This window comes from Mustela lutreola, chromosome 4 (genome assembly GCF_030435805.1).
Source record: "Mustela lutreola isolate mMusLut2 chromosome 4, mMusLut2.pri, whole genome shotgun sequence".
NCBI classification, from domain to species: Eukaryota; Metazoa; Chordata; class Mammalia; order Carnivora; family Mustelidae; genus Mustela; species Mustela lutreola.
In genome coordinates this window covers 187,200,744-187,226,752 of record NC_081293.1, presented here as the reverse complement: position 1 = coordinate 187,226,752, position 26,009 = coordinate 187,200,744, and the positions used below count along the sequence as shown (strand labels likewise).

General features: G+C 38.0%; 1 protein-coding gene across 2 annotated transcripts in view; it reads right to left on the bottom strand.

Annotated features, from left to right (window-relative positions):
* The window catches only part of AKR1D1 (aldo-keto reductase family 1 member D1), a 42,835-nt gene extending 17,405 nt beyond the window's left edge, over nucleotides 1–25,430 (bottom strand). For both annotated transcript variants that reach the window (XM_059171960.1, XM_059171961.1), the window contains exons 1-5: nucleotides 25,257–25,430; nucleotides 13,142–13,309; nucleotides 9,789–9,905; nucleotides 3,918–3,995; nucleotides 512–634 (exon numbers count right to left, since the gene is read on the bottom strand). In XM_059171960.1, coding sequence (XP_059027943.1) covers nucleotides 512–634; nucleotides 3,918–3,995; nucleotides 9,789–9,905; nucleotides 13,142–13,309; nucleotides 25,257–25,349 — 579 coding nt within the window. In that variant the 5' untranslated portion in view covers nucleotides 25,350–25,430. The remainder of the gene's footprint in view (nucleotides 1–511; nucleotides 635–3,917; nucleotides 3,996–9,788; nucleotides 9,906–13,141; nucleotides 13,310–25,256) is intronic.
* Between the last annotated feature and the right edge of the window lie 579 nt (nucleotides 25,431–26,009).

The window sequence follows — 26,009 nt, the reverse complement described above, 5'->3', positions numbered from 1 at the left end:
ACATGAGGCAAAGATCTGTATTTGTTTCTATACAATTAGCCATTTCCTCCAAACTATTTACTGAAAATTTCATCTCTTTGCCGTTGACATTAGTTTGTGTTACCGTTTCTACATTAAGTTTTTATTATACTTGGGCCTGTTTTTAAGGTATTGCTTATTTTCTATTAATTTGGTTATCTGTTGGTTTTTACACTAATCTTACATAATTTTAAGTACTCTGCATATCTTAGCATCTGGCTGCATATCTTAGCATCTAGTTTCTCCTCATCACTTTTCCTCAAAAATATTTTTGGGTTATTTTTGCCTGAATCTGAACTTGCAAATTCTTTTTTTAAGAGACATAAATTGAGAGAAATAAAAAGACTTGTTCTCAGGGTCTTATGATGAGATATATGTAGAGTGACCACAAGATTTCTGACTTCTAGTCCAGGGTTCTCCTGGTAAGTAAATATTGGAATCTTCCCCCACCCCACCCTCCCCCTCTCACCTCCTACCTCCTAGCAAACTATACCTGGTTGCTGACTGGCTTATATTTGAGTCCTGGTTTGTTCAAGATGAGTTCCAGCTGCCTGCGGTTAAAATTGGATACTCCAAGAGATTTCACCAAGCCAGCATCTTTGCAAGCTTCCAAAGCCTGTTGAGTAAAGGTCAATGGGTTAGAAAAAAGCCTCAAAACAAATGAGGATGTTTATGAGAGTGTTGATGAATTCTTTAAGAAAGTCAGTCCTTGGATATATTAATACACATTCTGTGAAGAAAAAAAAAGTGGGAGAGACAGGCAGGATTCTATACTTGAATTAGTTTTGGAAATATTGTACAGCCTATCTTTCCTTTGAATTTTCACAATGTATACTAGCCCATTAAGAATGATTTTACTTCTTGAAATCTGTTGAGATTTGCTTTATGGCATGGTATCTGATCCATTTTTTAAAATGTCTGGTGTGTGTGAAAATGTATAATCTCCTTTTATTAGATACAAATCTCTCTCCTCTTGCTCTGTCTCTCTCATATACACACACACACACACACACACACACACACACACACACAATATACAAAATTAGGTCTAGCTTTTCCTGGCTTCTCAATAATTTAAAGGGACATGTAAGAAATTTCCCACTATATTAGAAGCATTTATCAATGTCAGTTTATCAACTTTTGCTTTATATATTTTGAAGATATTTTATATGGTACATATGTGTTTAAAAACTGGTATATTTTCTTGGTAAATTGAATCTTTTATCTTCATGCTATTTACACTTCCCTATAAATTTTAGAATCAACTTTTCAATTTCTTTTGGTATTTTGACTACGATTCCATCGAATCTTTCAATCAGTTTGGGGGAAATTAAAATCTTAATGTATTCAGTCTTTCTATCAAAGAACATGATATATCTTTTTACTTAGAGTTTTAAAAATTATTCTCAGTAGTGGTACCTGGCCATCTTAGTTGGTAGAGTATGTAATTCTAATTTTATCAGACAGCCTACTTTGCATAAAGAATGTTATTGAATGTGTTGAGATTTGTTTCATGTCTCAGACCATAGACAATTTTGTTAAAATGTTCTATGTGCACTTGAAAAACAGCATTTTGTTATATTTTGGTAATGTATTCTATAAATGTCAATTAGATCAAGTGGTTGATAAAGTTCAAATATCTTCTATAGATTTTCTGTTTACTTATTATCTCAATTATTGAGATAGAGGTTTTAAAATCTTTGACCATTATTTCAGACTATTCTCTTTCTCTTTTTAGTTCTCTTCATTTAAGTGTTATATATTTTGGAGTTCTGTTATTAAGTACAAAGATGTTTAGGATTAATCTCTTCATTATTATAAAACAAACTTCTTTATCCAAGCTTGGTAATACATTTTGCTCTGAAGTCTTTGCTGATATTAAAATAGTTACTCCAGCTATCTTTTGATTACTGTCAGCATAGTGTATCTTTTTTATACTTTTACTTTTTCCCTTAAGCTTTTACTTCTAACCTATTTGTGTGTATCTTTTTATTTAAAATGGATTTTTTAAAAATTTATGTAGCAGGGTGTTGCTTTTTATCTATTCTGATAATCTCTGCCTTTTAACTGAGTTGTTTAGACTATTTATATATATTGTGATTATTAATATAAATGAGTTTAAATCTCCCATCTTGCTCTTTGTTTTTTATTTTTCCCATCTATTCATTTTCTCTCTTCTCTTCTTTTCCTGTTTTCTCCTTGATTTATTTTTGTTTCTTCAATTTTTTTTCCTTACTGGCTTGTTTGTTATACTCAGGAAGTTTTAACATTTTCTCTGTATGTTTGATATTCTGAAATTTCACTGTAATGTGTCTAGGTAAGGGTTTTCTTTTCTTTCTTTCCTTTGGCAATCCATGCCCTTTATCTCTTTTTTCCCCCCCAAATATTACCTTTTTTACTTTTTGCTTTCCTTTTTTCCTGAGACTCCTATTTTATGAATACTAGAAATTCCAATTTTATCCTTCACATCTCTTAGCTTTTCCTTCATATTTAAAAAAATTTTCCTGTCTTTTCCTTCTTCATATTGGGTGGTAGTGTTCCTCATTCTGATATTCAATCTGATAATTTTTTCTTTGTCCGTATCTATTCTATTATTATCCCATTGATTGCATTGTTTTACATTTTTCTAATTATTATTTTTGCTTGTTTTTTAAAAAGATGTATTCTTGTTCTTGTTTCATATTGCTAATATCTTATCTCCTTGAATATATTATTTGGCTTAAAAAGTTAAAAGTTGTTGGTTCTCTGTTCTGTTTATGTTCAGATCTCTAAATAAAATATGAAGTTTCTTTGTAAAATAAATGCCTTGTAATTTGGGGCTGTGAACACATTTTTTTTCCTGGGGATATCGGCTATGCTATCAGTCTGTCACTTGGAAGGGAACACTACACTCCAAACCTAGTCATCTACAGTGAGGTCAAGAATGAGTTTATGGTCTGTTGGGTGGAGAGTCCCAGGCACCAGAAAATGCAGTCAGTGCCTCCTCACCCTTCAAAACAATTGCACAGTTCAGCTATTATTTATAGGGTGGAAGTCCATTAGAAAGAGGTACTTGTTAAAGTGCAATTTCCCAGCCTCTGGAGTTTGGAATGGGAGAAGGAGGGAAACAATTACCAGAGGTCAGACAGTAACTTGGGTTTTTCTCACCCTCTCACAAGTGCAGGTTTTTAGTGCTACTCTGATTTGATTCCTGAAGTCATCTGAACATGAGTCTTAAGTTTCTGCACGGGTGGAGCAGACAAGATTTGCTCCAAGCTATAGCAGAAGAGAAGAAACAGCAAAAAGAACTCTAAGGTCTTGTCCTATGTTATCCTCTTACAGCTTATTGGGCTGCCTTCTACTCTAGGTAAAAGCTGTCATATTACCTCATAAACAAACCAGTTCAAAATATCTGTATCTCCCACCCCAATCATAAATCCATGCAGGTTTTCTCATTACTCTCTCCTAGTTTTCCTACTCTAATGATCCTGGGGAAGGAGCTTGCTCAGAATTGGAACCAGAGTTTTCTTTCAGTTTTTCATGAATTGTTTTAAGTTTGTTTCTTTTAAACATATTATTGATTTTTGTAAATTCTATTTGAGAAACTTCAAAAATTTGTGAATTTATCCCATTTATACATTTTTTATTTATAGTTACATTAGAACTTACTTCCTCTACTTTCTTTTTCTTTCTACACTTCTCTCTTTTGGCATTTTTCTTTTCCATCAAAACAAAATCAAGAATTTTTCAGTGCAAAGAAGTGAGAATTTTATACAACTTTGCTTATTTTTAAAAATACCTGCTCTTACTATTACTTTCCATTAGGAGTAAAGGCTGCATCTCTCCCTTTATTGAACAGGAATAGTCAGATCACAGTTTAAAAATGTAGTCTTCAAGAAAAGAGACCCATTTAAACTTACCTCCCAAGTGGCACACAGATTTGACTTGTGATATAACCATTTGCCATTCTCATCTTTAGGATAGGGTTCATCTCCAGGCTACAAAAAAAAAATGAGTATAATTTATTTTATTTATATCTGGGAATTAAAATTATGGAATTTGAGTTGTCATTATACCATATAGCCTGGCCCTGAGAAAGCAATTCAGTTTTAATTATTTTTATATTTATATATAATAAATATGACACATTAGTCTCATTATCTCACCCAGGCATTCATTTTCCTTTATTTATTGACAGATTATTATTGTTCTTAAACCATGATGTTCTCTTGTAATGAAAGGAATCTGTTCAATTCCCCCACTCCCACAATGACCCCAGCCACACATACAGACAAATCTCACAGGTGTCAGTACTTTGCCCTGTTTTTCTAGATCATGGTGCCCTACATTTTTGGAAAATGGACACCAACTACAAAATATATTCTAGCCCACATCCCAGATGAGCCTTGGACAGAGCCCCTTGAAAAACCTGTTGCCTCCTGCTCTACCTGGCTGAGTCAACCCTTCCCCTACCACCACCCCCCCAACCCCCACTCCTGGCAATGGGTACAGCTATAACCCTCTCAGATCCTTTGAAGTCCCTTAAAAGGCCCAGCCTGACAGAAACTTGGGGGCCAACATTTCTCTGGATGTCTGGTCCCTTTCCTCCCTTGGAGAGTGAATAAACTCTGTCCTGTTTATTGCTTTGCTCTACTCTTCGTGCAATTCTTTGCCACACTCACCACCAGCCACTCTAATAGTTAATAACAAAATTACTCATAAACAAGGAGTAGAAGTTGAGAATTAAGACTTTTATGTTCAATATTTTGACCTAACACTAACCCTTGCCAAATTTGAAAACAGCAAATTTCTTACTCTGATAAGAAACCAAAGATCATCATGAAGGGTGAGAGGAAGTTCTTCAGCTAAGAAAAGTGTAGCTAATAAGTGGAATGCTCCCTACATATAAGGGAAAACTCAGCCCATTACTTCTTAGCTCTGATGAATCTGCCCAATGATTCTCTTCTTTTCTTTTCTGGGCCCTCCAGGAGTTTAGCATCTGCTTTCTACTTCACAAAGTATCTCAGTATCAAACCTAGTTTTTGGGTAATCCTTTTTCAACTAAAGGATTAGTTCAAACTGACCATTGATTTTCAGATTTTTTCCTTTTTCACTTATCTAAAAATAGGACCCTTCTCTTATGGGCTTGGAAACAGGATAGAGAGAAATAAAAGATGATTTCTAGGCTCCTTGGCTGGCTGGTGGTGATCATTCCCTGAGTTTAAGCTAGCCACCAAGAGTTTTGTTTTGGATATTTTGAGACTGAAATGGCAATTAGACATTCACTGGGTATTTGAGGAGGCAATTAAACAGAGAAATCTGAGAGAGGCTGAGAGAGAAGTCTTGACTGTAGACAAATCTGGAAGTCCTCAGCATATAAAGTGGTGTTCAATCCATTTGATTGATCACCTTTAGAGAAGGTGTGGCCCAGTAAGGTAATATTAAGAATAGAGTACTGGCATAATGACATTTGGAGGTTGACAGGGAAGAATCTGTCAAAGCATTCTGAGATGGTGTTATCATAGAGCCATGAACTGAAAATGTTTAAAGAAAAAGGCAGTAGTCACCTGTATTGAAAGAGATCAGATAATATGGGGACAAAGTGTCTTTTAGAATTGGATGGCAGGATGGAAGTCTGTAGACCTTGATAATAGAAATTTTTTGTTGAAAAGCAACCAGAAAAATCAATTATACTCTTAAAATTTTTGAAAAATGTTCCTTCTGTCATCTCACCTGAATGAAACTTCCCCCCGGTGATAACATTTTCTCCATTATACTTTTTAGTGAAAATAATTTCTCAATTCCTCTGTCTCACTGAGAACAGGAAAAGGGCTCATTTCTCCTCAATGCCCCATAACCATTCATGTTAATTACCCTTTCTATCTCTAATTATTAAGCTCTTTGAACTTCTCAACACTTATGACCCACATTTTTCATTCCAGTCTTTCTCCATATTTCTTGCCTTTTGCATTTCCTAGTTTTCCTTCTGTTCTGAAATGGCTTTTTTTAAGCCTCTATTATGAACTCTGTTAAATAATTTTTACTTCTCCAGATTTAATTAAGTCCTTATGAAGACTGTACCCATGTTAAATATTTCTATGATGCCTCCCTTCATCTGTGTCTACTTTACCAATCCATTCATCCTGATAAACCCACTGTCTTTGTCCTCTATGCCTGCTCCTTACTGTAAGATATTGCTAGAAGAATAATCCAGCCCTATAAAAACCCATGCTACTGACTCTCATTCTACTCAGCAGTAACTTCTTTCTTTTCAAAACGTCTTATCATGGGGTACCTGTGTGGCTGAGTTGATCAAATGTCAGACTCTTGGTTTCAGCTCGGGTCATGATCACAGGGTCCTGGGTTTGAGCCCCTTGTCCAGCTCCACATGGAGTCTGCTTAAGATTCTCTCCCCTCGTCCCTCTGCTCCCCCTCCACAACTCATGCTCTTTCTCTCAAATAAATCTTTAAAAAAATCCTTAAAAATGTCCTATTGTGATTTTTAAAATTTTGTTGTTCTAAAATTGTATCTGCTTGTTAACTTCACATTTAAAAAATATTAAAGTGTAAAAATATTTTAGCAAGAAAGTTTTCTTGTTAAAAATATGATGAGATTCAAAAAGCATGTGATATTTTGGCTACAAAGATTGATTTCTCCATTATAGGAATTATAGGTTCGTGTGAGAAGTAATGTCATTATACTGTGTAATTTCTTACTGTTAAAAGTTTTACTGTCTCTCTGTATCCTTGAGCCTTGATCCCATCTGAGAATAGGAATGGAAATTCTTTATCTTTCCCAAAAAGATTTTACAAATCATTGGTCAGCCACAGAGAAGTAAATTTCATTTTCTCACTTTTAGATATATGCTCTTTCCAAATCTTAAAGACTTAGCTTAGAAATCTACCATTTGAACATTAGTGAAGTTAGCTATGTGAGGATAAGGGCTAAAGCTACAAGTCCCAAGAACCTGAAATTTAAAAAAATCACTATAGTCCACAGAGTATTGGGATTGCTAGGTTTGGAAAGACAAGGCAGAAGGCAGTGTCATGTAAGAGAACAAGAATGAGGTTGGCATCAGGGAACCCACCATCTGGTCCCATTCTAATGAACTTTAAACTTGAGTGAGTTACTTCCTTGTTTGGGGCCTCAACTTTCTCTTCTGTGAAATTAGGTTATTGGGATATCTTATTAATAACATTCCCTTCCATGTGAAGATTTCAGAATATCATCTTTCATTTATTATCTATAAAATGTTAGACATTGTGCCAGCAATGTCACATATATAATTTAATGACTCCTCACACTTGTCAAGGTAGTTGCCTATTGTCTCCATTTTACTGATAAAGAAACTGAATTTCAGAAAGAACAAAAAGAAAGGAAGAAAGAAAGAAAGATCAAAGTGACTGTTGCTAGTAAATAATAAAGCTGAAATTCATTCCCCCTTCTGCATGATTCCAAAGCCCATACGGACTTTTTCTACTGCCTGGTGTTTAGGTATTGTGGAAAGTGGTCAGGTAATGACCTGACCAAGTCATCTGGCCTGTATATGACACAGCTGGGATTCAAACTAGGCAGCCTGCTTTTGGAGCTCATGCTCCTTACCGCTATGTTAAGTGGCCTCTAATTAAGTACAGTAGATATCTGTTATTTTGTTTTCTATCATACCTACTCTGTCCCCTCTGGAGGAGCTCTTTCCATGTTGTTTGGTCATAGATGTCAGTCAGTCACTCATTTGGCCTTTAGCAAAGATTAGTCAGTAATAGGTACACAACCAAATGAAGGCTAGCTGGTATTTCTACATGAGGTTTACTGTGTGGTCTCTCTTTCTCTGAATTCTCATATTGTGCTGACAAAGGAGGTTTGGCATGTCAGTGGCCACTTTGCCATCATATAGAGAAGGATTTTTGAGAATGAAGCCAACCAAAACAGAGATGAAGGGGTGAATACATAGTTTGAACTTCAGGATCCAGCTGCGCCTGAATTAGATACCCCTTGGAATTCTTAGCTCCTTTTTTAGCTAACACCAATTTGAGTTGGATTTCTGCCATTTATAACAAGTTCTAACTAATACAAAGATGCTGGGCTATGGCAAGTAGTGGGCCCAAAATGGGAAATTGGTGAGGTCAACATGGGCTTGTGGACCATGAGAAGAATCCCATCTCAAGTTGCTGGTAATCCCTGCTCTGTAATAGCATACAATCTGTTAAATTGTTGCTTTGTTCTGTCCTGAGATGCAAACAAATGGGCCTACTAAGACTGGAGCTTTAGGGGACTTAGTAGAAAACCACTGGGTGTTAGAATTTGTTGGTCATTTTTGCAGTCTTCAAGGAGGTCTTGAAGAAAGATGTATTTGTTGCTACTAGGCTTGTAAAATGAGAAGTAAGATGTTATTTTTCTAATATGCATACTCTGTACTTCTGGATGTCATCCAAGATGACAGAGGTTCATATCTGAGCCTTTAGGAGATAGAGAAGTTAGTGACAGCCAAAGCAGGAAGGTAGGAATCCTAGAGGGAAGTAATGGACTTTGGGAGAATTCTGATTGTGTCTGAAGACAAGATCTCTGGCCACAGATGTCCTACTGGACAAAGGTGCACCATGCAATGAGGTACAGACTGGGTGCAAGGAATACATTAACTGTGCCTGTTTTATATTATTTCATGTCAGATGAAGGTCAGTAAGCTGAAGATGGGGGAGGTGAGTAGAATAAGGAGTTCTTGACTAAGAGACAGAAACCATAGGCCACAAGTTAGATACAGGAAATGTGACCCTATTAGATTTCTAGTTTTAACTGCTCATTCATGGACTTGACTGAATGTGAATTTACTGAAAGCATATTACATTTTAAGGGATATTTCTTTGTCCATGAAATCTGAACTATGAAAGTCTATGATTACCAAGGCCATCATGAAGTCCCCAAATCTATATGTACATGAAGTAGGATGCAAAAGGGCAATGTATCCTGAAGTCCATGTTGGATGTGACCACAGAAGATAGCCGAGAAGGAAATGTTTCCAGAGAACAAAACAGGGGCAACCAGGTTGGCTACATAAAGGAATTCTGGCCACTGTACTGGCAGAGTCTTTGTTCTTCCTGACTAGCAGCAGGATCTGATTTATCCTGTGGACAAGCGGCCAATTTTGTTTTTCAATCTCTCCTGCCCTCAATGAAATTTTAATGCAGTGACAGCTCTTTAGCAGGGCATATACAGGTGTGTTGTGGGTAGTTAAATAAACAAGCCCATAGACTGAGAAAGTTCAAAGGAGGAGTGAATTTGAACTAGAAGAATAGATATCACATAAATAATCTGTCCTTGGATCTGGCTTCAAAAACCTGACTATTCTTTGAGCTATGTCATTTTGGAGGGAGTGGGAGGCGAGCAGGTTTTCAGTTGTATATATTATCTTGCATTATGTTCTGCAGGGACATTTTCATGACTGTGTGAACAAGAAGGGTGTGTCTGAATGCTAGCTAGCTAAAATATAGAGGGCAGTCAGGAGACTACATGTTGGTTTGATGGAGAGGGTTTAAACTATAGTTGTAAAGGGCAGATATATTAGCATGTTCATTGGATTATGAATAAAGAAACTAGGATTCCAGGACTGAGTCTGTTACACATAATCTTTGTAGGCATTTGTTGGGGTTGGTCAGTACTATTTGATTTATAGTAACAGAACACCCTAACACTCTATGGTAATAAGTAATAAACTGGTTTCATAGCATCACAAGCACAGCTGCTGGCTAATGGTTGCCAGCGAGCAGAGACCTAGCCTCTAGGCATCTGCACTTACCTTGAAAGCCATGGGTATTTCAATGATGTAAAGATCCACATAATCTAGCTGGAGGACATTAAGTGTCTTCTCCAGAGTTGGGCGGACCATCTCTGGCTCATGCTTTGTAGCCCACAGCTGAAAGAATAAAAAGATGATAGTTAACTAACATCTATACTTTTTTTAAAAACAACCATGCAGCCCTTTATTCTTAATAAAGCACTCCTATACATTATTCACTCTTTTCATTTTACAAAAATATCTTTATGCTGCAGTGTCATCTGGGTATAGGATGAGTTCATACAACTTTTGACACCTGGAATATACTTTATCCAAACACAATACCAGAGACTTGAAAATCCACCTGAAGCACAGAGTACCTAGTTCAGGGACAAAGTCTTGCCCTGCTCTCTGCTAACTTCTGAATTGACCTTCATTACTTTTGCTTTTCCTCATTGTGTAGCTAGGGAACATGGGTCTCACTAGAGGGTTGGGTTTAGCACTTTATTTTCATGACACTGTGATAAAAGATGTGCTTTAGTGGACAAGAAATATGGTTGTGTGAGTGACTTCACCGGATCCTTCACCTTGGGACAGGTGGTGCAGAAGCTGGTGAAACTTTAAGTTATTGCAAACGTTTAGATATCCTTTTTCTGCTCCTTTGTTCTCATTTGGTCCTACTCAGACCCCAGGGAAATTCTGCCAGTTCATACTATGAAATTACTGGCTCTCTGGCTAAACTAATAATAATCACTAAAATAGTGGTGTGAAGGACCCAGCCTGGGCCTCTCCAATAAAGGTCAATAATTTGACAGCTATCCACAGATGAAAATGGGGAGATGTTGATCAATCCATACAAACTTTCAATGACAAGGCAAACAAATTTTAGGGATCCAATATAACTAACTAACTAACTAAATATTATTAATTTAGTTTTATATAATAAATATATTTTATATAATATATATTTTATATCATTCAATTAACTATATTAAACACTTTCTAATTTATATATGAGATATATAAATATAAAATAAAATCTAATATAAAGCATAGTGATTATAGTTAACACTACTATATCATATATTTAAAAGGTGCTAAGAGATCTTAAGTGTCCTCACCTCAAAAAGGAAATGGCAATTATGTGATATGATGGAGGTGTTAGCTAACACAATGGTGGAAATCATTTTGCGAAATACAGAAGTGTATCAGATCAACATGGTATACCTCTTAAGTTTATAAAATGTTATATGTCAATTACACCTCAATGAAGCTGGAAAAAAGAAAAGAAACTTAGCTTAACAAAAGAAAGAAATAAAGAAAAAGAAATTACTCAGTCTCTAAAATATTAGATAATGAAAGATTAAGGCTTAGATTGTCAAACTGTCAGGTGTATCCCCTCAGGTTCTAAAAAGCATAGGGCACTGAGGGAGCCTCAGAACCTTGGGATAAGTTTATACATTTTCTTGGAGCATCAAATATGTTCAAAGTGTTTTTTGGGGAAAAAAATGAAATTTCTGTACCCTTTTTGTCATAAGTAAGGGCAAGCAAAATTGGTAAAATTTAATTTTCCTTTATATTGGACAATAATTTTTTTCTTGCCTTAAATGTATAAAGAAGCAAAAACAATGTAGAAGGAGTAGTGGAAAAATGTGTTTTTGTCATTACTGTGGGCCCATTTAGTGTGTTATTGCTGCCATCCTATTGAGCTGAAAACTCTTTCTTATACATGTTATTTTTATTCAACAAACACAAACAGTCCTAGCTCTGAGCCAGGTACTATGTTTAAGTGCTTTGTAAATGTTAACTCTTAGCAACTTTGTGAAATGGATGACATAATTTGGTTCAATTTTTCCAATATGATAGATACTGCAATAACATTAACTGTTTACCAGGGGAGATAAGAAAAGTTTTTTGGTTTATTTTTCTCAGTGGTAACTTAAAAACCTAATTTTTACCCTGAAACAAAATGAAACAAATAAGAATATATCATGGGGAGGGATGTAAAAGTCTGAAAAAAAATTTGAATAAGACATAAATCTTCAAAAATATTCCTCACTTTGGGCAGGCTTCTTTGGTCTTAGTTCTCAGGATCTGAGTTCAAGAAATTTTTCATCAGAAATATTTGGGAGCACCAGGTTAATCTTTGGTATTTACTCTAAGGAGAGACCGTAATAATAAAATCTTAAGGAATCAAAATTATAAAGCTATGATAAAGTAAAAAGCTTCAGGCTGATATTTTGGGAAAGTGGCTATATGTGGCCCCTTGGAATGATAATCTGTAAGTGGCTGGAGACTTGGGGCACCACAAACTCCTAGGGATCTTGGCAAAGAGCCTGAGTAGGGAGCTAGGAGGAGGGGGTGTCTGGGGAGTGGATGAAGTCAGAAGCGGTATCTTGTTCTCTTTTAGAACACTCAGGAGAGTTGTATTACATGTTCTCCAAAGTTGTACAGCTTAATTTCTGCAAAGCTGCTTGGAAATATGCAACCTGTATTTCCACAGGCTTTATCTTGATGCTTTATCTTTCTGATTGCTCTTCAGTGGATAGTGATTTCTAACATTGGAAATTTCAAATGCTCAAAAGTAATGATATAAATGAAATGTCACATATCCATACAATAGAGTATTATTTGACCATAAAAAAAGAAATGAAATTCTCATACATGCTATAACATGAATGAGCCTAGAAAATGCTACACTAAGTGAAAGAAGCTAGATGCGAAAGGCCACGTATCATGTTTGATTTGTATGAGTTGTCCCAAATAGGAAAATTATAAAGACAGAAAGCAGGTCAGTGGTTGCCAGTAACTGGAGGGGGAGAAGGAAAAACGGGGAGTGACTACTGGTAGGTATGGGGCTCTTTTTTGGAGTGATGAAAACATTCTGGAATTAGGTAGTAGTGATGGTTATACAACTTTGTGAGTACATGAAAAGCCATTGATTAAACTGGTGAACTTTATGGTATGTGACTTGTAGCTCAATTTAAAAAAAACAAAAAACAAAAAACCAGCAATCTATGGACAAATAGGCATAGAAAAAAAAAAAAAAAAAGAAGGCTGCCCTTTTAAAGAAAGCTTTGGCAAATGCTTATGTAATATGAACCACCACCAACCCCCCCCACCCCCGCCTTGACTCCCCAGTTCTTTTTCTGGCTCTTCCCATACTGTCTTAAATCAATGCCCATGTATGAAGAAGGAGTATTGCCTTAACCTTCAACAAGCTAATTAATCAGTCCCTGACTTCTAGGCACAAATGAGGAATTTGGGAGTTGAGAACTCACTATTCTTGGCGAGCCCAACATTCTTTAACAGAGAAAAGTGATACAAGACCCATTATTAATATAAAGAATTGGAGGATGAAGGGAAGATCTTACCTTTCCACAGTAGAAAATATCCTCTCTCCGCACCTTTCCTTCTTTTATCTTCTCCCTGATGGCCTCCCCCACTTCGTGCTCATTCTGGTAGATGTAGGCCCCATCAATGTGCCGGTACCCTACATCGATGGCAATCTTCACTGACTTTGCACAGGTCCCCTTAGGGGTCTGAAAAGGCAAGGTGGGGAAGAAGAGAAAAAGACCTTTCCTTTAATCATTCTTCATCAGGATGCTCTGCACATAGACATTGTTTTACAACAAAGGACAAGTTCCCAATTCCATGTTGTGATTGGAAGATGGTGTCGGGAGGTTGAGGACACTGACCTCACAGGGAATTCCCTTCCCACCTTCAGTGGAGGACTCCTTCCATACCAAGTCTGCCCTAGCTTTGTGGCCTCAGAAATGAAACTTGATCAGTTTTACCACCAACAAGAGATTGCATGACATCTATGTTATAGGAAGGCACTAGTTCATTGAAGAAGGCTCCATTATAAAAAAAGTTTTGGATAAACAGAGATACATGCACAGGATGGAATATCATTCAGTAGTAAAAAGAAATGAAGTACTGCTATAGCCACATGGGTGACTATAAGGAAAATTACACTAAGTGAAAGAAGCCAGATGAAAAATAAAAACATTATGATTCCATTTATATAAAATGCCAGAAAATGGAAACTAATGTATAGTGTAGATGCGGATCAATGATGACCTGGGGTGGGGGACAGGGGGTACAGGCATGGGTGGCAGGGAAGGATTATAAAAGAACACAAGGGAACTTTTGCAGTGATGGATATGTTCACCATCTTGATTGTAGTGATGGCTTCATGGGTGTACATATGAGTCAAACTCATCAAAATGAATACTTTAAATAAGTACAATTTATTGTATATCAATTATTCCTCAATTAACTGAGAAAGAAGAGTATTGGGGGGCATGTTAGATTTTCAAGATATATTTTTATTAAATTTGGTAGCCAAATATTTGTTCATTTTATTAACCTGCATGAAACATATGAATATACTCTCTCCCGGACGTTGATAGAACCAAAAAACCTGAAAAACTCTTGACACTGGAAGTGTTAAGTTATCCATGTTTCAGATTGCATATAAATCACTGTTCTTTAGTTATGATGACATAACTAAACATGACATAACATGTTTTAAATAAACATGAATGTGTCTCATTTTTTAAAAATATTTTTTATTTATTTATTTGACAGAGAGAGATTGCAAGTAGGCAGAGAAGCAGGCAGAGAGAGAGAGAGAGGAGATAGCAGGCTCCCTGCTGAGCAGAGAGCCTGATGCGGGGCTAGATCCTAGGACCCTGGGATCATGACCTGAGCTGAAGGCAGAGGCCTTAACCTACTGAGCCACCCAGGCGCCCCGAATGTGTCTCATTTTACTTACATTTTTTTCTTAAGGAAAAATGGAAGCCTTGGTGGATATTTCCATCAAGACAAGCATCTAGGCTTGCCAAATAAAATGTTTAAATCATCTTTCAGGTTGTGTGAAGGAAGAGAGGGTTAATCTTATTTGTAGATTTTAATTGATCCCTTATTCAGATGGTGATCATTCTGATCTTGTTCACAAATGTTGAGAACTACTTGTGCTTGCTTCTGTATCTTCAGTGTTCTAACCAAATGCTTGACAAATCTCAACAGACCTGTGAATTCTGGCCCACAGAAGTTGATTTATTGAGATTGAGTGAGACAAGAAATCTCGTACATTTCTAGTGACTTTATAGTCCTGGGCTGGAAATAAAAAGCACTGGAAGCATAAATTATATTTTCTTTCCCTACTTCAGTTGAAAGTCATCACTATTAGGAAAATAAGAGGATATGAAAAATGAACAAATTGGCTACACAGATGGTATTAGAAAATAAGATTCATAGTCACAAATATCAAATAGCTAGGAAAAGAGACACATTCCAGGAATGTCAGAAATACCTCTTCAGTTTTTTTAATTGACAGCATGATTAATAGAGCTTGAATAGAAATTGAGGCCAAAAAGCTCTGCAAAACACTCTGTAAAATGAGATGTTAAGGACGACAGCAAGTGTGACAACAAAAGTATACTGGAAGAGGAGGCTTGGGGTAGAATCCAGAAATTTAAGGGAAAAGATAAAAATATACTTCCATTATCAGTATATACATAGTATTAATGGAAAGAATAAGACTTCATGTGGAATGGTAAATACAATCTCAGAAATAGCACTGAAATTTTTGTGGCTGAAATTGGTAAATGTAAGTATAGAACATGAATAGATTTAATACAAGGGGAAAACCCCCCAAAAAATGCATATTAAAATATATGCTCATGTTTTCAAAGATCAACCCAAGACAAGAGGCATAGGGGAGAGCATTTAGGATAAAGAAGATGAGAAAGACAAAGATTAAGTTAGGAGCATGGTATTAACCATCAGTCTGAAGTAACGTACGAATGATGCTTTATTTCATAAAGACACGGCACAGAAGCAAGTTATAGTAGTGAGAGTCTTCTATTATTCAGCTACCATGAAAGAGCCTTTTCTAAAAGCTGAATATCTGGTACAGTCTTTGCTTGCTAAAAATATTTTCCTTCATATGGCAGAAGCAGCAATGAGGTGAATTACTATTTTGGACTTAATTCTAATCAATATGGAGGAAGTAGTTGGAAATATGGATGTGAGAAAAATGCTTCTTTATAATTCTTAAATGTAGCATAAGAGAACTGTATGTGCATTCTGATATATTCTTTAAGAAAATTCACTGTAAGGAAAACTCAGAAAGATCAAATAGAATACCATACTCGGAGACCTAAATAAAGGATATGATAGTAGAATCTTAAATGCAAAATTTTGACCCACCATTAAGGATGATATCAGTGAAATAAAGAATTCTGTTTTCTAAAATGGTCAACAGCACCCTTCCTCCACTTAAAAAAGGGGAGAGGATGCACTGCCATCTTCCAGGCTGTAACGCATACCCTAGTCAACATCCATTTAGACTGTGTTGTGTCCCCAATAAGTATACACAAGTCTGAAAACACAGTAGAAGTGGTTCAGCTTAGCATTACTCCCTTTGACTCACTTAGAAAATGAATACTTCTCACCCGTGAATTTAAGGCTCTGTGGATCGTAGTTTCTAGTCTTAGTTCCCAGGGGGAACCCAGTCCCCTTATTTCAGGAATTCAGTATGTGCGGAAAGGTGTTGCCATACTGGCCGGCAGGGGTAAGTAACTATATCCCAGGAAGAGATACGCCTCCTTCACTGTTACTTGATAAGCCAGGGAGGAAAACACTGGGCACTTAGGCCATCCAATACCTCTTCCCACTCTTGAAAGTTAATGGATAAAAGCAGCAGCTATGATCTGAGAAGGAGAAGTGGACCAGGGGCTCAGACAACTTGAGAGATAAAGATTTAGGTTGTGATATTTCATAAGCCACCTAGATCAGAAGAGATGTTGGTTAAGGAGGAGAGAAATCTAGAATGGGTAGTCCAGGAGGGAGAGAAGTTGCAAATTGAAGGCAGCTTTAGTCACAAGAGCTACTTCATTCTGCTAACCTACCTCTTTAAAAACTTTTCCAAGAGACAGACCCAGCAAAATTCTGGAAGAGCTTTTCCCAGGGGTGAACTCAGCATACAAAGCCAGTAGGTTCAGTTGGCACCAGGGGTAAAACGTAGTGGCTGTCGCGGTGTACCACAGGATGGAGGCACTCATTTGCTCAGCTGCCAGCAGGGTTGGCTGCTGGTTACTCACATCTGATCCCCTCTATGAATGATATTGGACACAACAGCCAGGCTCTCTTACCTCAACTTAGCACAACCCTATAGCACCATTCCAGAGCTCCCTGTGGGACTAATGAGCAAATGGATCACAGTGCAATTCTTTACACCAAACAGACTGACTTTTCTTACTCCCCTGCAGGTCTGATTCCTGAGACTACTCCCCACTAAGCCGCCTGCATGCAAGTCTCCTTCTTAGAGGCTGTTCTCCAGAGTAGCCAACCCAAGACACCAGGGTAAAGAAGGATTTCTTAAGCTACAGAGAGTATTAATGATACATTAAGAGTGATAAATGTGACCACATTAAAGCCAAGAAACTCCTTTGTCAACACATCATTAAAAGTGTAAAAAGACAAATAGGAAGAGGTATTTTCACATAGGTATAACTGACAAAGGACTGATACCAGATCGTTTACAAATCCACAATCAATAAGAGAAGTCCAATAAAGAAAAATGCACAGAAGGCGCACTTTGCAAAAGATACCAAAATGTTTAATAAAAATATGAAAAACTGGTCAGTTTCATCTAGAGTAAAGGAGATGAAAATTAAACCACAACAAGAGACCATTCCACGCTTGCTAGAACTGCATAAATTAAAATGACACCAAATGTTGGTGAGCATGTGGAGCAGGGGTACTCTCATACATTGCTGGAAAAAGTGTAAATTATATGAATAGCTTGGAAATTATTTTATATTGACATCATCTCCTAAAATTGAAGATACTGTACTCGATGGGATGGCAGTCCCACTCCTAGGTGTACATCTTAGTGAAACTCATGCATGTGTACAATAAGACCTGTGTAGGAATCTGCAGCACTAGAGTCTGCAAAGCCCTAAACTGGCAGCAATTCAAATGTCCATCAACAGTAAAATGGGGGTGCCTGGGTGGCTCAGTTGGTTAAAGCCTCTGCCTTCAGCTCAGGTCATGGTCTCAGGGTCCTGGGATCGAGCCCCACATCCGGCTCTCTGCTCAGCAGGGAGCCTGCTTCCTCCTCTCTCTCTGCTTGCCTCTCTGCCGACTTATGATCTCTGTCAAATAAATAAATAAAATCTTAAAAAAAAAAACCAGTAAAATGGATGCTGGCATATTTTTATAATTAAGCAATTACAGAGTAATAAAAATGGTCAAAGACCATGATTTTTTTAAGATTTTATTTATTTATTTGGGAAAGAGAGAGAGTGAAAGAGAGCATGAGAGGGGAGAAGGTCAGAGAGAAGCAGACTCCCCAAGGAGCTGGGAGCCTGATGTGGGACTCGATCCCAGGACCCTGAGATCATGACCTGAGCTGAAGGCAGAGGCTTTAACCCACTGAGCCACCCAGGCACCCCCATTTTACTCCCAGGAGCTGGGAGCCTGATGTGGGACTCGATCCCAGAACTCCGGGATCATGACCTGAACCAAAGGCAGTGGCTTAACCAACTGAGCCACCCAGGTGCCCAAAGACCACAATTAATAACATGGGTGAAATTTACATTATATTTAGAAAAAGAAGCAGAAAAAAAGTACGTCCAGTGTTTCTATTCATATAAAGTTCAAATATTGTATAGAAATGTTACAGTTGTGTAACTGTTAGAAAAAAGCAAGAAAATTATCATCATAAAAATTAGAAGAGCAATCCTGTCGTGACGGAGGAAGGCTTTCAGGTTGAAAAAGACACACCCAGAGTTTCTGGGGTTTGGTATACTCTCATTTTGGATCTTATCGCAAAGAAATATTAGCTATCTAAGTATCTGTCCCTCCTTAAGTCCATTGTCTTTCAAAATGTTAACTGTTAAAAAAAGAAAAGGAGGTAGATCAAAAATAAGAGGATAAGTGACTCAGTAAGTTTCAAAGCTTTAGATTTGAAGAACTTTGGTCTAAAGCCTCATTTTTGGCCTTGGGTCTCCCATCTGTTCTCCTTAGCCTAGATCTGAGTGGTCGCCAGCTTTGGAGAGCTTCTCCCAGGGGTGTGTGGCCTTCAGCCAAGTTACTTCCTTCCAAGGCTCCAGCCAAATTAGTTTCCTCACAGCGACCAACCATGTTCAAGTCTTTGTTCTTTTTTGCCTGATTTATTATGGAGGCCTTCTCACCTGATCTCTATGTGTTCTGTCTCTTCTCATTTTAATTCACTGTAATGTGGGCAGGTTAATATTTTTGAAAAATAAACCTATGTTTTACACCCTGTTATGTTTTTGTTACCCCCATTGGCTCCCTCTCCCCATACCAGTGCTGTAGCTTGGTGTACAGCACTAATTAACTCTGCAGAGGAATGGTATATATGTATATATAATGGTGTGTGTGTGTGTATACATACACACCATATTCCATATATCTATAGATAGATAAGATAGATAGAAGGAAGGTAATATATACATATATAAACAAAATGCAGAGGTCATTTCTTGGTGTTTGATTTTTTAAAGCCAAGGCTTCTGTGGCAGGTGTGTGAGGGTGAGGAGATCACATGTACTGGAAAGAACTCAGAATATGCTGAAAAAAATTAAAAAAAAACAAACCCTCAGAACATACACTATATTAAAAGTAAAAATAAACACCAACTGAATTCTTGACCCTCAGAATATTAGCTCACAGAGCATTTTACAAAACTCTAAATGAGCTTCTATTACTTAAAATTAATAACTACTTTACAAGATTTCCCGAAAACTGTTAGAAAATCAGGCCACACTGGACCCTTGCTTATGCATATAATCGGCTGTAGTGGAGAAAGTCGCTATCCTTGGATGGGTCGGTGGACCTCTGGTTCTGCTTAATCTTGCTCTCATGCCTGCTATTAGAAAGGAAAAGCAGGACAAAACAGACAAATAGACTTAACTCCCCTGACACTTGATCGAACTTCTTGCCTGGTTCCTGGTCTTTTTAGGTAGAGGCTATAGAACCACCAGCACAAGACAAGGATTTTTTGCCTTTGCATCACCCAACTTCAGCAAGAATCCTGATAAGTCTGTTTAGGAACAACCCCCACCCTCCATATCTGATTCCCCCTTCCTGTCTAGTTAGAGTCGTCATCTGCCACCACCAGCCCAGGTGATGTCTAGTTGGCTCACAAGAATCCCCCCTTATCCCTGATGTTTCCTCTCAGTAATTTTCCAGCCACTGACCTTGGCTGTAAATTCCGACTTGCCCATACTGTATTCAGAGTCGAAGCCCAGACTCTCAGTACCCCCTCGTGCAAAATCCCATCACAGTGGTTCCTAGACCTATCACGACAGCACGTGCCTGTGAATCAAGTTCTCCTTTTCAAGCTATAACAAGTGTCATTGCATTATTCTTTTCCTTTAACATGTGGTTCCCAGTGTATAATAAATATGCCTGGTATGAGAACAAAGCGAAACACGGTTCCTTGGGTTGAGAAGAGGAGGAGGATTCGATGGGCATTGAGGAGAAAGCATGCGGTATTTAAAGGATGGCAAAATCCTGAGAACAGTCCTAAGCCTGTGCCTCCCATCCCCATCCAGATCAGGGGCAGAATGTACTTGATGTTTAAAGCTCCCCCTTGGTACTCATGAAAGGTTTGGACTTCACCTCTCCTTTGCCCCAGATACAAAGCCTTCGGCTCACTCTTCAGACTGAAAACTGCTTGCAGCTACAGAAATCTCAATGTGGACCACCCAGGAAGGAATACCGGATCATTTACGACCCCCACTCCACTTCCTAGGACTTGATCTACCTTGTAACTGATTCTCTCATTTCTACTTTAACTTTGAACCAGTTTCATCTCTCTTAAAGCAGTTCAGCTTTTCCTTATATTTTAGTCATATGTGTCTCTTTCTCTGTGAAAATATTTACCAGTGGTCCTGGACTTGTGTCCTTTGCACATCTGGTAACATTCTTGAGTTTTACCTGAAGTTTTTTTTATAAATATGGGCTATTAACTCCATGGGCTGATGTTCATAAAAACACAGTTAATTTTCATCAAAAACTCAAAAAAGGAGTAAGATCCAAAGGAATAAGACACTGTCATGTGGCAGACCTTTTCAGATGGAGCTGTAGGGAAATCTGTTGGGAAGCTGTTATAAACTATTGCATTCCTGAATGAAAATGTTCTGGGAAGCTTTCAAAAGGAAAAGAGTCACCTAGATAATTTGCACGTTTTTAGTTTTCATTAGCCATCACCAGGTGGCGTAATGCACAGAGTGATTGGTGACACTAAGTGCTGGTTCCATCTTAAATTCTCTGAGTCGATGGGCATGAAACACCTTTATAAGAAATTTGGGCACATTCAGAGAAAGAAAAATCTTTTTGAAAGCCAGGAGAAGCTGGGCTGGGGCCCCTCACACAGCTTCATGGTACTGCTCCTCCAAGTTGCTTTTCCAGTTCCTGTCCCTACATGCTCTGGTGGAATCTGACCAGGGCAGAGGTCACTCGAGACATTGTTAGCCTTTCTGACTTTGGCCTTTCATGTGGGCTCTCACTCTTTCTGAAGTAATCCCTTGAATTCTGAATTCTGAAGTAATTGAATTCTGAAGTAATTCTGAATTGAATTCTGAAGTAATCCCCTGAAGATGTCACTGGATCTTTCCCCGGCCCTCTCCGGCTGTCTAATTTCTCTGTAAAAAGTGAGCAGGATCCCAGGACAGATACTGACTGACACGACCGCAAACACAAAACACAAATGAATTTCAGGTAAAGAGTTACCTCAGAAGGCATTTGCCTTCTACCCTTTGTTGTGGAATGAGGGTTTGAAAAGACTCTCAGGCATGCCAAGTAGAGAAAACTAAATTTTGGCATCAGACTTTGCCTTTAGGACTAAGACTGATTCTGAAGTTAAATCAAATTGAGTACTTTCATTTCAAGGTGGCTGACTTGGGCACGGATAGTTCTAGCCTCTTCCTCATCGGTCCTGGGAAGATGATAAAGGAGTTAGCCCTTGCATAGGTTGGAATAGAAAGCCATGAATCTGCTTTATGTGAGATAATCCTTTCTTCCCACCCCTCATCTCCCTCTGCAGCCCAACAAACCTTCCAGATAAATGTGGTATATTTTTCGTTACATCAGAGTTTCTGATTTTGTGAGACCATTAACTCCACTCATTATTTTACAGTTGGTAATATTTTCTGATCACAAATGTAGTTGGTGTGTGCGTGACCTCCATTTTTCATAGTATTCTTCTTACATCATATTGTCTAACTGGTGTATGTCTTATCTTCTGAAGTGAATTATAACTCTTGGGGAAATAACATGTGATTCTGAATGTCTCTAACCTATAGCATTGAATATTACTAGACACCCAGAAAGTACTTAATAGTACTTATTGTTAGGTACAACACTTTGAGCCCAAGTGAGTTTCAGGATACACACACACACACACACTCTACATACTTTCAGGATGTATATTCCTATGTACTTTCATAAATAGAAATACACAGAAAGTTATAGAAATTTGAAGTTTCATTGACATTAGATATATTCTTAACAGACAATAGAGTAGAGGGATTAGAACACTGGATCTGGATGGCTCAGTCAGTTGAGCGTCTGAGTTCAGCTCAGGTCATGATGCCAGCGTCCAGGGATAGAGCCCTGCTTGGGACTTCCTGCTCCTCTGCAAGTCTGCTTCTCCCTCTCCCTCTGCCTGCCACATCCCTTGCCTGTGCATGCGCTCTCTGTCAAGTCAATCAATCAATCAATCTTAAAAAAAAAAAAAAAAGAATATTGGGTCTGGACCCAAAGTACATCTATCTGTTCAAATCCAAACTCTGTTCCCTAGCACTGTAAGTTTGGAGCAATTTTATCTCTCTATACTTCAGCTTTATCATCTGTAAATGGGGTCACATGGTGTATATTTCTTAATGTCTTGAGGATTACATTAGAAAATACATGTAATGTGAAGCCCTCAAAGGAGTTCCTGGTGCATGTTAAGTGTCCTCAAAATGTTCGCTATTACTGTCATGTCTATTTATATCTTCCTAGTGTCACATGCTCACAAACATAGAGATCCCCTTTTATAAACTAATTAATTGGAAAGCATCAGCTGAATATCCATTACTTATTAAATACTACCTTGGAAATACAGAACTGAAATCTCTTTTATAATGGATTTCATAGTCTTGTGAGGCAGATTGTAGAGAAACAAGGATTACAATCCAGTGTGATAAGATCTACAGTAGAGTCAAGTAAAAGAGTCCATGTGAACATACAAGAGGGACAAGTTGTGGTGGATGGAGGGTGGGGATTCTAAGGAGTGGTGTCCTTGAGCTGAGTCTTGAAGGTTTAGTAGAAGTTGGCTAAGTGAAAAGCCAAGAGAAAGGGTGTTCCAGGTAGAAGGCAGCATGTTCATGAGCATGGAGATGGGAGAGTTGTTCCAGGAACTCATCCAGGTGTGTTTTACACCCAGTGGGAAAGGTAGAAGAGTGGTGGTGGATTATGCTGGACAGATGGATCTTGTCTGAACCTTGAAAGCTCAGTGTGCAAGGTCAGGAATGTGGTCTCTACCCTGTAATTGAAAGAGAGCCACTGAAATAATTCAGCACAGAAGTGACATGATCAGATTTGGGTCTGAGAAAGATCCTGAGAGCCCCAGTTTGGATCATTAACTGGAGGGGAGAAAATTGGGAGAATAACTTACTGATAAATTAAGAACCTAAACTAAGGCAGTGACAAAGGAGTTAGAGAGAATGGTATGAATTGAAAACATATTTCTGAGATAAATTGAATAGCAATCATTTGGATAGAATGTGGACAAGGAGAAACATGCGGAAGAGGGCAGAATGTAGGAATATGGTCAGGCTTCTGGCTTGGGGGGCTCAGAGTGATAATGTTATTTTCTAGGAGGAGAAGTATTTCAGGGGCTGGGGGAAGGAGAGATGGATAGTGTAATTCTGTCATTTTGAGTTAGAGATGTCTGAGGAAGACAGAGTACATACTTGACTGTCCAACAGAATTATCCAAAGAGCTTGTTAAATGCAGTCTCTATCCCTTAAGATCCAGAGTCAGTAGAACAGAGGTGAAGCCTGAGGATCTGTATTTTTTTTTTTTTTTAAATCCCCAAGGGGTTCTGATGTAGCCGGTCCACAGTTGTATGGGGACATATAACCAAAAAAAATAAGAACTAGGTGTCTCTGCATGGATGTGGTCGGAGCCAAGGTTGTGAATGAGATCAAAGACAGATAATGGGCAAAGAAAGAAGAGGAAGGGGCCAATGATTTAGATCCTTGTAATTGTTCCAATAGTGGTTTTCCCTCGCATTATCAAAAACAAGGGGACTGGGCAATTGCAATGGAATGTGGGATTGTGATAGGAGAGTTCGTTAACTAACTGCTTACTCTAGGCTTATTTTTCTTTTTCTGTCTTCCATTCTCTGTGCTGCCCCAGAATTATCTTTCGAAAGTACTGATCTCATGATGCTTTTCCTTTGTTTCCAAACCTCACATAATTCCTCCTTTTATACAGAGTGAAGGTCCAGCTCATTGGCATGGCATTCAAGGTCCTTTATGATCTAGTCTCAACCTGCATTTCCAGAGCTAGCTGCCGTTGCTTCCACCACTAATTCCTTGTGCCAGCCACTGCGGGCTTGGCCTTTGCTGGACATATCATTTATCGTTGTGCCTCTGTAATTCTCCTTTGCCCCAAACGCCCTGCCTCAGCTCTCTTTTTCTGCCTTCTAACTCGTGGTTAGCTTTCTGGAGGTCATTCCTATGTGATCACACAAATCTGATCTAATGCTACAATTCTGGTAGCATTTCTACACATACGATGGTTCATTCTGATAATCAGCATTAAATTTGAATTGCAATGAGGAAAGCAGAAAGATATTTTTCTTACAAGTAGAAACTGTGTTTAAATGGCAACCCACTCATTCCTGAAGGTCAAATTTAACAATTCAGTGTTTTCAGAGAAATAGTCTGTAGTTCTAGGATAGCATTTATTCTTATCTTCATCCTTCTATAATTAGCTATTAAAGAATCTGCCTCCCCTATTTGATTTCTAATACCTAGGTAGCACAGACACTGCTCCCTTCATATCTGAAGCTTCTATAGCCTAGTGCTTCATACCTGGAGATTTTTATTAAGTATTTGTTAGATTGAACTGGAAATTCTCAAATAAAAGTTTTAAAAACCCCACAAGTGGTAAACTCAGAAACTTCATGTGCCTCAGTTCATTCTAATAATCCGTATTCAGCTAAATTTCATCAAAGGAAGAAGAAAGGTCCCATCTTCTAAGCTTAAAGATAATTTTAAATTATAAACTGATAGAGTTTTAACCTCTGGCTCAGTACTCATAATGCCAAATAGTACTCTAGAGATAACTTTCATTATAAAAAGTCAATCAATGAGATCCACTCAAAATGAGTTAAAGATTATGTTCTAGGAGAGTTTCAAAACATTAAAATAAAAGAGAGAGAGAAAATTTTACCAGTTTAGGTTCTGAGTATGTCCCAAGACCGATGATCGGAATGCTGTTTCCATCACTTAGAGGAATGCGGTGATTTACAGCGCTGAGGTACATCCTGGAGAGACTCTGGGTTTCAAATTTTAGCACTGATTCTGGATGCCTCTAGAGGAGTCTCTTTGAAAAGATCTTCTAGGGCCCTATTAATCTAAGAAGAGCCAGAGGGAGGAGCAGTGGGAGGGAAAAGAGATTAGCAGATGTATTTCTCAACCTGTTTTTTTTCCAGGTTGTTGTGAAAAGCCAGAGCTTGTCCTTTGAACTTTATCAGAGGCATGTAAATAACATAATCCATTTAGAGCTGATGCTTACTTCTCTATAAAGTGGGAAACCCCCAAAAGAAACAAATCTAGCTGGCTTCTACCAGTCAGGATGCTTTCATTGGCAAGTAACTGGCTGATCTCAAATTCTCTTAAATTATAAAGGACATTTATTGGTTAATGTTTCTGAAAGCTTCAACATTAGGACTGGCTTCAGGTGAGACTACAGCAGTTTCCCAGGTCTTAGCCTGTAGATTCTGAAGCAGCAGAACTAAAAAGGGGTCTGGGATTTTATTACCTATTTTAGTTTGGGAAACACTGGGCTGGAGGAATAAGTGAGGTGGCCTGGAACCAGTTTCGTAACCTTTCAGTCCATGTCTCTGCCTCCTTGCTCTCTCAGCAGACTCACCCCTTACTGTTAAAGAGTGGTGACCGGTCCTTAGAGTGACATGGTCCCAGA